Source organism: Perca flavescens, chromosome 8 (genome assembly GCF_004354835.1).
Source record: "Perca flavescens isolate YP-PL-M2 chromosome 8, PFLA_1.0, whole genome shotgun sequence".
NCBI lineage: Eukaryota > Metazoa > Chordata > Actinopteri > Perciformes > Percidae > Perca > Perca flavescens.
This window is the reverse complement of record NC_041338.1, coordinates 6,025,123-6,037,476: the sequence shown is the minus strand read 5'-3', so window position 1 is coordinate 6,037,476 and position 12,354 is coordinate 6,025,123. Positions and strand designations below refer to the sequence as shown.

The 12,354-nt window shown below is 42.8% G+C and overlaps 1 protein-coding gene across 1 annotated transcript in view; it reads right to left on the bottom strand.

Annotated features, from left to right (window-relative positions):
* cbln1 (cerebellin 1 precursor) overlaps positions 1-1,832 on the bottom strand; it is a 28,836-nt gene extending 27,004 nt beyond the window's left edge. Inside the window, exons 1-2 of the mRNA XM_028586031.1 lie at positions 1,572-1,832; positions 57-176 (exon numbers count right to left, since the gene is read on the bottom strand). Of these exons, the coding sequence (XP_028441832.1) occupies positions 57-176; positions 1,572-1,829 (378 nt within the window). The 5' untranslated portion in view covers positions 1,830-1,832. The remainder of the gene's footprint in view (positions 1-56; positions 177-1,571) is intronic.
* Between the last annotated feature and the right edge of the window lie 10,522 nt (positions 1,833-12,354).

Here is a 12,354-nt window from a genome sequence, read left to right as displayed (position 1 = left end):
CCACGCACACAGACACACACATAAACAAACATGACAAACACACAATAAGGCGTTACCTGTATAATTTGGCGGTTGTAGACTTTCACTACGTGGAAGTTAAAACTGTAAATCCCTTTGCGCTGAGCGACGAAAGTACTTCTCTCCTCATCAAAGTTCTTCCCAATGTTTACTAGAACCTAAAAAAAAGAAAGAAAGAAAGAAAGAAAGAAAGGACCAAATTCCATTGATAAAATTCCAGCTTATGTCTTTCATAGTATTTGCACACAGTGCAGGATCACAGAGGTGCATAATAATTTATTACAAGGACATCCTGACATCTTTCACAACCAAAGGCATAGCCCGCATCTTAAGAAAGCAGAAAATCTCAAATGTTTTCATGTAACAAACAAAAATATATGATTCACTTTGTACTGACCTGTCTTAATTTACTTGGAGAGAATTAAACCTATTTAGCCCACATTTTACATTTTCTTTCAGGAATATTTTCTGGGATGGCCTATTAAAATTAATATCTCACTTATTCTTTGATAGGGGACTCTAAAGGGTCCCTCTGGCCCCGGAACACATATTCAGATTAACTGATGTAGTGGAATAACTCTGCTTTTATCTAGGCTTTTCCCCCTGTCAGAACTTCCAAACTTCATGGGAAATGCAAGGGAACTCAATCAATCTTTTAAATGTAATTTTTAATTATACATTTCTGCGGCCAAATGTCTGGTTTTATGGGTGGAGGCGGACTACGGCGTGTAATTGAACGGCAGTTTGAGAGAGAATTAACCTTTAACGGCAGGCGGGTAGGACCTCGCCCTCGCGACCTGCCGTTACTAAATTATTTGGCGAGATGTCAGTTGCCATATCCCATATTGTCCCATATTGTCAGGTCAGAAAGTTGAAATATTCAACTTTCCTACTTGGATTTACTTTCCCAACCAGTTTGGCCTATAAAAAAAGGCTCAAATCCTCTCCACTTTCAGTTATCTGGAATGGAGCTGCCCGCAGCAGTCCACGACGGTCCATTACCAGAGGTGCACGGGATACAGCTGCGCGATTAGGCTATATCCAGCCACTGTAGCCTGTAGCCTATCCATTGATTCCTGGTTTTATGAAGTTCTTAATATTTCTTTTTTTTTTTTTTACACAATATGCTCCGGGACAAAGTTCAGCCCTCATTGCACATAGCCTTTTATTTGGTCTGCGGGAGGTAATTTATGGCCAATGGCGCAGAAAAAAAAAACGGCCAATTTCTTTTTTGTTTGCTTCTGGTGTTTCTTTAAAACCAAATCTGTGACATTTGACTCTTCCATCTATTGGTAGCTCAAGTGGTCTTCTCTAGGTTATTTGACAACTGCCACACCAGGCAATACGCACACACACCTTCTGAAACTTCACATGTTCCACCGATGTAACATAATTCCTTCGTCAGGTAGGCTAGTAATTATTTGACGTTAAACTGACAAGACTGACTGAAAACAATCTAAAACGTACTTTGCTTCATTTATTTGTGTTGTTGTTGTGGCTAGGCCTTACAGAATCGAATGGAACAGAATAGACAGCCTATTTATTTCTCCTACCTGGTCGAAGTAGATGACCATGGTCCGGTTGCTCATATCGGACGGTTCGTGGTTGGTGTTCCGGACCGCGGAGAACGCCACTTTGGCGCTGCCCGAGCGCACCGAGATGCCGAGCGCCGTGCCTGTGGGGTCCGCGGCCGGGTTGGAGTCGCACACCACTAGGCACTTCCCCTCCAGGACGATTGGTTCCGTCTCGTTCTGAGCGCGGGCCGGGCTCGCCGCGAGCCACACGGCACTCAGCAGGCAAAACGCCAACATACCAGACAAGAACGGTGAACTTCTTCGGGTGGTATTCACAACCTTGTGAAGCCGCGGGTCTATTCCCCCCTTTTTTAAAAAAAAAAGTAAGGTAGGAAGAGTTTCCCCGTGTCCCCCAGATGAACTAGCTAGATGCCACTCCGTTGTCTTGGATTTAATGAGCCCTCTGCAAACAGTTTATCCCTCGCAGTCTCTTTGAGGGGAAACCAGACGGATTCTTTTTTAGGCTTCTCTTTTTTTTTTTTTTTTTTTGTTGAAAAGCAGTTCGTTAACCCCGTTATCTCCGCTCGAGTCGCCAGTGTTCACCTGCTCCCTTTCCCTCTTTTTCTTCACTTCTCGGCAGGTTTTCTGTCACTTGGAAACACACAAGAAGCGGGAGTCGCGCGCGGTGCGGAGGGGCCCTGGACGAGTGACGAGGCAGTAGAACTCATAGCGCGCGGGGGGGTTGGCGGGGTGTGTGGGGGGGGGAGCTCCGTCTGCTCTCTCTCGCGCGCGCTTGAATTATTGATATGTGAGATATGAGAGTTTCGAACACAAAAGGCTCGAGAGGAAGGGACGCGGCGCGCGAGCGCAAGATGCTCCCGCCCTGGTCCTATACTCCTTTTTTTTTTTTTCTTTTCTTTACAGACCCCTCCCCCTGGTAACTGTGACCCATCATCGGATTAGCGCGTGCGCGTCTTCGATATTTTCCAATCACTGCGTGCCGACCGCCCCACTCCCCGCCCCACCACTTTATCAAGCACCTCTCTCTCTCTCTCTCTCTCTCTCTCTCTCTCTCTCTCTCTCTCTCTCTCGCTCTTTGCCTCTCTGTCTCTCTCTCCTTCTTTCTCTCCCCTTCTTTCTCTCTCTCGCTTGCTCTCTCCTTTCCTTGTTTTCCCTCCCCTTGTCTACACATTCTATCTATCTATCTATCTATCTATCTCTATAGCCATAGTCTATATTATTTCTGTCAAAAGTCAGCCTGTGGTCCCTAAGTCAAGACTTAAAACTCGGGGGGATAGGGCCTTTTCTGTGGTTGGACCTAAACTCTGGAATGCCCTGCCCCTCCATGTCCGAACTGCCCCTACAGTTGAGTGTTTTAAGGCACGTCTAAAGACACATTTTTATTCTTTGGCTTTTAACTCTGTGCGAGTTATGTGGTCCACTGTGGTGTTTGTATGTTCTGAGTCTTCTGTGCAGCACTTTGGAAACCTTGTGTTTGTAAAATGTGCTATAGGAATAAAGTGGATTGGATTGGATTGGAAAAGTCAATCTTTCTACACCTTCACACATGTTCTCTTCCCCCTCTCTCTCTCTCTCTCTCTCTCTCTCTTTGTCTATCTCTCCTTCTTTCTCTCCCCTTCTTTCTCTCTCTCTCGCTTTCTCTCTCCTTTCCTTGTTTTCCCTCCCCTTGTCTACACATATTCTATCATCATTCGATTTATCTATCTAGCTATATATCTCTATAGCCATAGTCTATATTATTTCTGCCAAAAGTCAAACTTTCTACACCTTCAGACATGTTCTCTCCCCCTCTCTCTCTCTCCCTCTCTCTTCTGGTATCTTACAGGTAAACCAAGCAGCAGCAGTCTTTATGAACGAGGATGCATAGCAGATGCGCACACGTCATAAGCACAAGTCCACAATCAAGACGTGTTCCGCTCGTCAACGCTATCATCATTATCGTCATCATTGAAACAAAAATACTGCCTGAGAACTGACTGGTTACCATAAACTGCTTTGGAACCAGCAAGGGGAGATGAAACCTCTCCAGGGTGTGCGAATACCTCCTGAAGCAATGTCGGGGAGCTGACACAATTAAGAATGATTTAAGAAATACCCCAATATCATAAAAAATAAATAAAAATAAATGTACTTAGTAAATGGTGGCAGCCGTAAAAGATACCACAGGGAGGTGCAGCAATGCAGAAAGTGTGCCAAATGAGCCCTACTGGGAGCCAAACCGTCAGAGACACACACAAAAATGACAGGTCTTTTTTAAAGGAGTATTCCAATGAATCAGTATTTTACTATAATAATGGTCAAATATGATGCAGCAGAGGGGGCGAAGTATCCTGACTTTTGGTCCCTTGGGTCGAGCTGCAGAAACACTGTATCCCTCACTTCCCATGATGCATTTCAACCGCATCTTCATTGGCTTTAACAGCCATGTCTTTCGGAACCTCCACACGGACTTTCAGTTGCAAATTTGTAGTAAATCAAAGCCCGAAACAAGTTTATTGAAGTGATGTAACTTGAGTTATTTTCTCGGTCTTAAAAAAGTCCCCCGTAGAGCCACAATAAATGTTGTGTAACTGTTTTTTTTTAGGCTCTGTAGTACTCTCCATTAATGTTATTGACCAAATCAAACCATCAGCAATAGCACTGTTTAAAAGATAATTTTTTGGGGGCATTTTTAGGCCTTTATTGACAGCTGAAGAAATGAAAGGGGAGAGAGCGTTGGAATGATATGCAGCAAAGGGCCAGAGGTTGGAGTCGAACCCGGAGCCCGCTGCGCCGAGGAGTAAACCTCTACATACAGGCGCCTGCTCTACCAACTCCGCTAAAGCTGGCGAACATTTGTCCGTATAAGAAGGGGGAGAAGGGGAAAAAAGGGGAAGAGGACGAAGGCTTTATTGATACCTTGGGAGAGGAGGCCATTGTCGAGAATCTAGTGGCGCCAGATGCTGCGCTGCCTCCTGACCAGCTGACCTCTTCTCCATCTCTAATTGGTTCCCACCCGCCCACTGCCCACTGTGGATTGCCGTGCTGTTAGTAGCTAGCTCGCTAGTTGCTGAGCTGTCAGAACGTTGTCAACAAATGACGTACGTTAGCACGAGGATCTGGAAAGACTGGCCGCCTGCAGTGATTGGACGTTTGAAGGAAAGATTGACCCTGTACAGTAATTGGATGACAAAACCTAGGCCTGGACATTTGATTGGGATGCAATTTCTAAACTCGCAATGTGGTTGGCCCTTGACAGATAGACCTAGGGATGTCATTGGATCGGCAGTACAGACTTTCCAGGCATCCATGCACACTGGTTTTAGTCTTTATCTGGTTTGAGGTTGAGGTAAAAAAAAATATTTGCACATGTTAAACAAATTCTGATAATATACTAGAATATATAATGTCTACAAAAGTCTGTATGAAAACTATATATTTTGTTGTAGCCTCATTTTTCCTGCCACCACGGCATCACTATTTTATGAATGAAACATGGCGGAGAAATGTGACAGTGCTGATAACTCCTCTGTATCAAAAAAGAAAGTAAGGCTCTATCTCGAGAGTTACTTCAGGAGGAGCTCAGCTTTTCTTAGACATGAGTAGGGGGGGCGCCAAGGAAAAAAGGTTGGGAACCACTGGTCTACGTGATACGCAGGTATACGCAGTATACCCACTAAGAAATCTCCAGGATTTCCACATACCCACTTAAAAATGCAATGATATACGCAACAACATAGTTTTGTGACAGAACTTTCACGCCAGCTATTTGTATTCACAAATACGGGCTTGAGTAATGTGACAGCAAACTGAACTAACGCTGCAGAACATGCAAAGAGACTTTTCTCATCTTTCCTTCGGCGTGCGTAGTGTGTGCGTAGCGACCGGGCCCAAAAATGCTCCGCCTGCACTGACGCCAGTAATCGCACATTTAACACAAATATAAGTAGGCTATTTTATTTTGTCCTCGTTGCTTTAGGGTCAACTTTTGTGATCCAGGCTTAGGTCTCTGTAGGTCCCTTACTGCTTTGTATTCCATTATAGTTTTGATATATTTTGAATGGCATCTGTGTTTTCCTTCTCATAGGATAAATAAAGGTATTCCCACCATAAATTGGTGCATTAAAGTGTATCAGAATGCAGGAAATGAAGTCAAAATCACCCTGGGGGAGGACACCCATACGTCCTTTTTGCCCATTCTTTTTGTCTTTAACTCATCCCTCCATTTCTTTTCCGTGTTGCTGTCCCCGCCATCTCTCTTTACAGGATCTTTCTCTCATGGTTTCTTTCTCCTTACCTTCTACTGTCTCTTCTCTCCCTGTCTTTGTCTTCTTCCCTCCATCCCTCCCTCCCTCCCTCCCTCCCCTCGGTCATTCCTGGAGTTTTCGTCTCTGTCTCTCTGTGGCTGTGTCTCTCTCTCCCAGGGGTTTCCTTCAGCCTCTAATACAAGCGGACGGTGAATGACAGGCCAAAAGGACTTCTCTCAGATGCAGGATGCAGGGGACGAGCCACATCTACTTACTGTCTCTCTCTCTCTCTCTCTCTCTCTCTCTCTCTCTCTCTCTCTCTCTCTCTCTCTCTCTCTCTCATACATTTAAATACATATGTCACCACACATTCAAATCACCATTTCCTCTCTCCTTCTCATGACCACATTGCTCTTTTGCCGACCACAGTTTGTGTGTGTGTGTTGTGTGTTGTGTGTGTGCGCGCGCGTGTGTGTGTGTGAGTGTGTGTGCTAGCTGTCTGAGGTTGTCACAGGCACACAGAGGGAACAGAGCTCATTGTTTTAGCCTGACTGCAGTTTAACTGGACTGACAGACAGGAGCAAGCTGCCACTACACACCTACTTTGTCCATGTGTCTCGGTGTGTGTGTGTGTGTGTGTGTGTGTGTGTGTGTGTGTGTGTGTTTGTTGTGTGTGTGTGTGTGTGTGTGTGTGTGTGTGTGTGTTTGTGTGTGTTGGTTTGTGCTCAGCAGAGATTAAAAAACAAACATATATTCATTGCCTCTGGACCATGAGGCCTATCTTCTTTCCTGATTGTCGTCTTTCTGTCCGTCCGTCTGTCTGTCTGTCTGTCTGTCTGTCTGTCTGTCTGTTTGTCTGTCTGCCTGCTGGACGATGATGCTCTCTAGCCTCAGATTCTGAGGCTGCGCAGTGCTGCCGTGACATTTACGATTGAGATTACCAAAGTTAATCTTTTGAGGGGTAAAGAAGGACAGAAAGAAAATAACCAAATCAAAGCTAATGCGACAAACAGACACATTCCTCTAATCATAATTGTGAAGATAGCAATTAGGGAATTACAGAATAATCAACAGCCAGTGTAATCTGGAGAAGAATATGGCTTTAGTTAGTTGGCATATTGTTTGGAAAGAGTCCTATTGTCGTCACTGCACTAAAGTGTGCTGTTCGTAAGCTAATTAGGTGTGAATTCTGAAAGGAAGTATACATTTTTCTACTTGCAGGCCTATTCATAATACTGACTGTACATGAAGGGGATAGAAATACATGATATGGCATTATATAGGCTTAAATAGTCAGTGTTGTTGGGGGATATTAGTTCTACAGAAAAGTAAAATAGATGTAGGTGGAATCATTGCCTCAGTGAAATTGTCAAATGACTTTTGTATATTATAGCACAACGCCTGAGCCCATTGGCAAGAAAATGGTTTAATTTGCATTCAGTATTTATTCTACATGTACCTGGGTGTCTTTTCCCATTGGCGGCGCAGACTCTGACTTAAAGCACAAAGGAGGTCCCTCAACTAAGTCAAAGAGAGAGCCTCACTTTGAAATTAACAGCTTCTCAAAATTGCAGATGAGGAACTGTTTAGGAAACATAGCTCCCAACAGCTGTGCGCTCTTCATTATAACAAAAAAATGTTGTGACAAAGAAGGCAGCTTGAAGAAAAGAGGCAAAGCCTTTGGGAAGACCAGAATGTAACCTCTGCTGTTTACATTAAGACAGCTGAAGGGACAAAATGTCTGTCTACATTTGTTCACAAAGCCTTTCTAAAAACAATTTTTCCTTGTCTATTTTTTCTTTTACTAAGGCTGACAATTAAAAAAACAAAACAATTTTGAACACATCATTTTCTAAATGTGCAGTATCTCATACATACAGATATGATTAGATCACACTTCCCGCCGCAATTTTCCAATTAGAGAATACTAAATTCTGCCTGCAGCACTTCCATTGTCTGGCAACAGTACAGTAGTCACATCGTCCCCACCTACTTGCCCACAAGAAAGAGCTTAGCAAGCGGAGCCTTCTGTACCCCATACGCTGAGACAAACGTCCTCTGTTAAGTATAGCTCCTGTGAGCCACCCAACCTCAGTGATCAGGACATAATGTTTGTTTTGGGGACAGCCTGAAAATGCCTGCTGTCTTCCTGCCTGATGGCTGTAGTATATGGGAAAAGAAGTAAACGTTTATCTATGAAGATGGAAAAAAAACACTTTTTCCATTATCTATTAATATATATATAAATTGAATGTTAAACACACACACACACACACACACACACACACACACACACACACATTGTACTTTATTTAGCCTGCAAGAAAACACTAGTTGTTGCTGGTTTCAAATACAAGAGGTTGTATTGACAATTATGAAGCGAACTACCATCGTTCTAAAAATGAGCAAGATAAATAGAGGTGCTATTCGCTCATTTCTGAAAAGCAATTGTGTATTAAAGGAGAACAACAACAACAAAAATCATCAGATGCTTGCCAGGCACCTGAAAGTACCTGAGCACTTTCCCGAGTTACCGCTTTTATTAACGGACCGTCCTCACCCTGAAAACGGCCTTATAGGTCTATTGTGCAAGCAGCTTGTAATAAACTGTATTTACATTTGTTGTTAGGCGGCGATCTCTGGTGGCCATAGTAATTATGGGCGGGAGCAAACAAGGAAGTAAGGTGACAAATTAAGAGCGACAAAAAAGTCAAGGGTTAGCTGACTTTGTTACAGACTTAAGTCTGCGACATAATTGCGTTCGTGACTCGAAGTAGTTACGTCCGTGACTCATTTTAAGTCAATTCCTGATCTTTTCCTAACTCTATCCACTCATCTCATCTAGTTCTGTTTCACAGCGTTAACTACGTGTTTAAAACTGCGACTGTTCACGTGACAAAACCTGCCACCGTGGACATGTGTTACGCTCACGTGTTTAAAACGGCAAACCCTGCAATCGTGATATATGTTGTTTTGGGAGTCATTGGCAATCAACCTATGGTGTGGTTTAAGGTATAAGGATGTGTTGTTATTGCAGATAATAAGGCCTGTCTTCGCTGCCATGTAAAGCTTTTTTTTTTATGTATCACTTTAATTTTAGAAGTGCTATATACATTTTCTCAGAAAGTGTAAAGATCCCAACCCAAAATATTCAATGTGTTAAGACTGAAAATGGACTGAAATCTGCAACTTAAAGTAACAATTAAACTATAAACAAGTTGCGGAGAGAATGTGTGAATAAAACTTTATGCAACACATACTTCAAGTTGCACTCATGTACAAAGACACACTGGGGTTTGTCATCAGCTAAAAAGAACATCTCAGATGAGAAATCCCAGTTACAACAAAACGACCCCCCCCCACCACCACCACCACCACCACCCACCCACACACACACACACACACACATACATACACACACTAAGCTTGCAAGGAGGCACAGGCACTCTTCCAGAACAAAACGTTCACCCACAAACACACACACACACACACACAAACACACACACCAGGTAAGCACAGAGGGATCAGGGTTAACCAGGCATCAGTGGGATGCGCTGTCTGATCATTGGCTTCCCTCCTGAGACCCTCTCGTAAGGTGGGTTCATGTGAGCGTGCATTTTCATTGCGTCATACCGTACAGTACATTTTCCCCCACTGTCTCAAAGAAATGTAAGCAGGAGGAAAATAGCTAATGCCCCCTGCTTTATGTCTGCACTCTTTTTTATTTATTGGGGAGTGTGATTGCTGCTTTCTGCTTGCTTGTACATGTCATACATCTCTGAGAAGTGGGGGGGGGTGACTGAACATAAAGAGAAAAGCAAAGAGGCAGAGGATGGAGTGCACCACCGGGACATTACACAGCAAGCTTTTTAGGAGCCATTGACATAGCAGGCATGGACGCATGTCGGCAAAATGGTGTCTGGTCCCAATTATTCCACAAGCCGATGCCCGCTCTTTTGTTTGCACGCAACGAACTGGCTCTCGATCTCAGCATGCTCTGCCTAATCAAAGGGGAGGCTGAGATAGTTGTGTGAGGCAGAAAGGGCAAAATCACAAATGTTACTCTCTGAAATCTTTAAATCTTTAATGGAGCCAGCAGCAGCTAGATTATTCATGCCTTGAACTCAGGTAAGCTTAACTTCTATCTGGATCAAGCCGGGCAGGGAACAAGTTGTAAACCACTGAATAAAGCTAGAGTATATTGGTAGGAGGTGTTAAGGATTTCAAAGCGTATCAGCCTGGAACATCTGTAAAGCTCTGAACAGCCTATGGATGAAAAATATCAACAAGTCTTCCAAACCATATGACTATATCCGTCGTTTGTTCCTACCCTCTAATACGACCCACAGGAGCGTATATTATAATAGCACCCCAAGAGGTGTCGAACCTCATATCTAAACCAGATCGGTCACGGTTTTGAAACATGTCTTTAGCATTGTGAAATGGTCACAGTTTGGTTATGTTTTGTCACCAAAATTACTTAGTTAAGTTTAGAAAAAGATCGTGGTTTGGGTTCAAATTGGATGTTACTTCACTTCCTGTTACGCACGCGAAACCTGTTGATTCATGTGTTTTAAATTAGCGTTTTAAAGTGTTATATTCCGAATGTGTCGAATATTGCATAGTTTTGCTATTAGTTCTTATTTTTGCACGGGCATATTTACAGATACCTTGGATCTATACCTTGTGAACATACTGTATGTTGAGTTGTAATGTACAGTATGTATTACATTATGCTGTAAATAGAAGAAAACAGAGGTTTTGTTCTTTGGTCCAGAACATCATAAATTACAGTTACAGTCCTCCCTCGGTTCACTTATGGCCAACGTTAAACCCATGGCCTTGGCCATGGCCACAGACCTTGGGGTAACTTTTGAAAGGCACTTATCCTTTGAGCACCATACCAGAAATATCATCAAAACTTGTTTCTATCAATTAAAGGTGCAGTAGGTAAGACTTATAAAACTAACTTTCTGTCATATTTGCTGAAACTGACCCTATGTTCCAGTAGAACTACATGAAGCAGGTCATTAAAAAAATAATCTTGCTCCTCTGACACCACCTACAGCCTGTATTGCGATTTGTAAAAATCCAGTTCCCTGTTCAGATGCACCAATCAAGGCCAGGGGGGGAGGTGTCAAACTGCGTGTCAATCACTGCTCATGCACATGCATTCATTCTCCCTTGTGGGGGGAGGGGCTTAGGAGACCGTTTTGGGCTTTAATAGAAAGGGGGGAAGGGACTGAGAAGTTGTCGATGTTAACATTTTTGGCTATGTCCTGGATCTTCGCAATCCTACCTACAACACAATTCCGAGATTACACACTTTTATATCGGCACGCCTGGACCACTCTAACTCCCACTCAGTCTCACAATTGCAATTTTTCCAGAATTCAGAAGCCAGATTGTTGACTTAATCTAGGAGGTTCAATTTTAGCATCATCGGACTGGTTGCCCATTAAGTTTAGAATACATTTAAAACATAAAAGGTAATGGTAATGGTCTGGATGGAGCATTTGAATGTGCCGTCCAGTAGTTATATGTTCCTGAATCTGGGGGGCAGAGCTTATGAAGGAGGAGTTGTATTTGTTTGGCAGTTGAGTTCAAATATCAACAATCTTTGCGCAGAATCACTTACTTACACTTACTGTGTATATTACAGTATATTGTTGGATTATTAGATGTTTGTATTTGTGTATTTTACTGTTGTAGTTGGTTGAAGTGAAGCACATTTGAGCTTTTATGCTGTTTTGTAGTTTATTCCTTACAAACGTGCCATATTTAATAAACTGATAATTGGTGTGTATAAAATTCAGAGCATGTACAAACATAAATACCAGTCTATCTGAAGATAAATAGTTTTCTCACAGTTATACACTGCAACTCAAATGATAGGTTGTCTAAAATTAGGATTTGCACCAGATGTGAAGCCAGTCTTGGTGTGCTCTCAAATCTGCTTCTGCCCTCTTTGCGAAACACTGTGCAGTATCATTGTTTTTCCTGTATTTATCGATGTATCAGCATTGTAATGTTCTGATACAGCAGGCTGACAAACCTAATAGATTTAATATATAGTTGTCCAGGCATAAGATTAATTAACATACCCTCTATAGGCTCTATTTATAGGCATATTTTTGGAGCGGGGCTGCCATTAAGTGAATTATCGCCTGTCACCGAATCCAGCACTTCTGTTGAAATAATCAAATCAGATATGTAAAGTGCTGCCTATGATCTCATTTTCTAAACCTGATTACATTTTGTTGACAGGACACTGGTGGGTCTGATGGTTGCTGAGCGTGACAGTCTAGTGCACTGCAAGGTTGTGTCGTCCTATATAAAATAGTCCTCTATATATGCCGAGGACCGTTGGACCAACAGAACAACATGAAACAGTTGCTTACTTGTATAACCAAGTGCCTTGGGCCATTTTGAAACTTTACATATTTGAGGTAGGAAGTATTGAACGTTGACTTATAAGACAGCTGGAAGCTGGGCTTAGAAGCCAGACAAGATGAACAGACAAATGGACGTTAACAGGTTTAATTAGGGCCTGAGGTTTAATTGTTGGCGAAGGC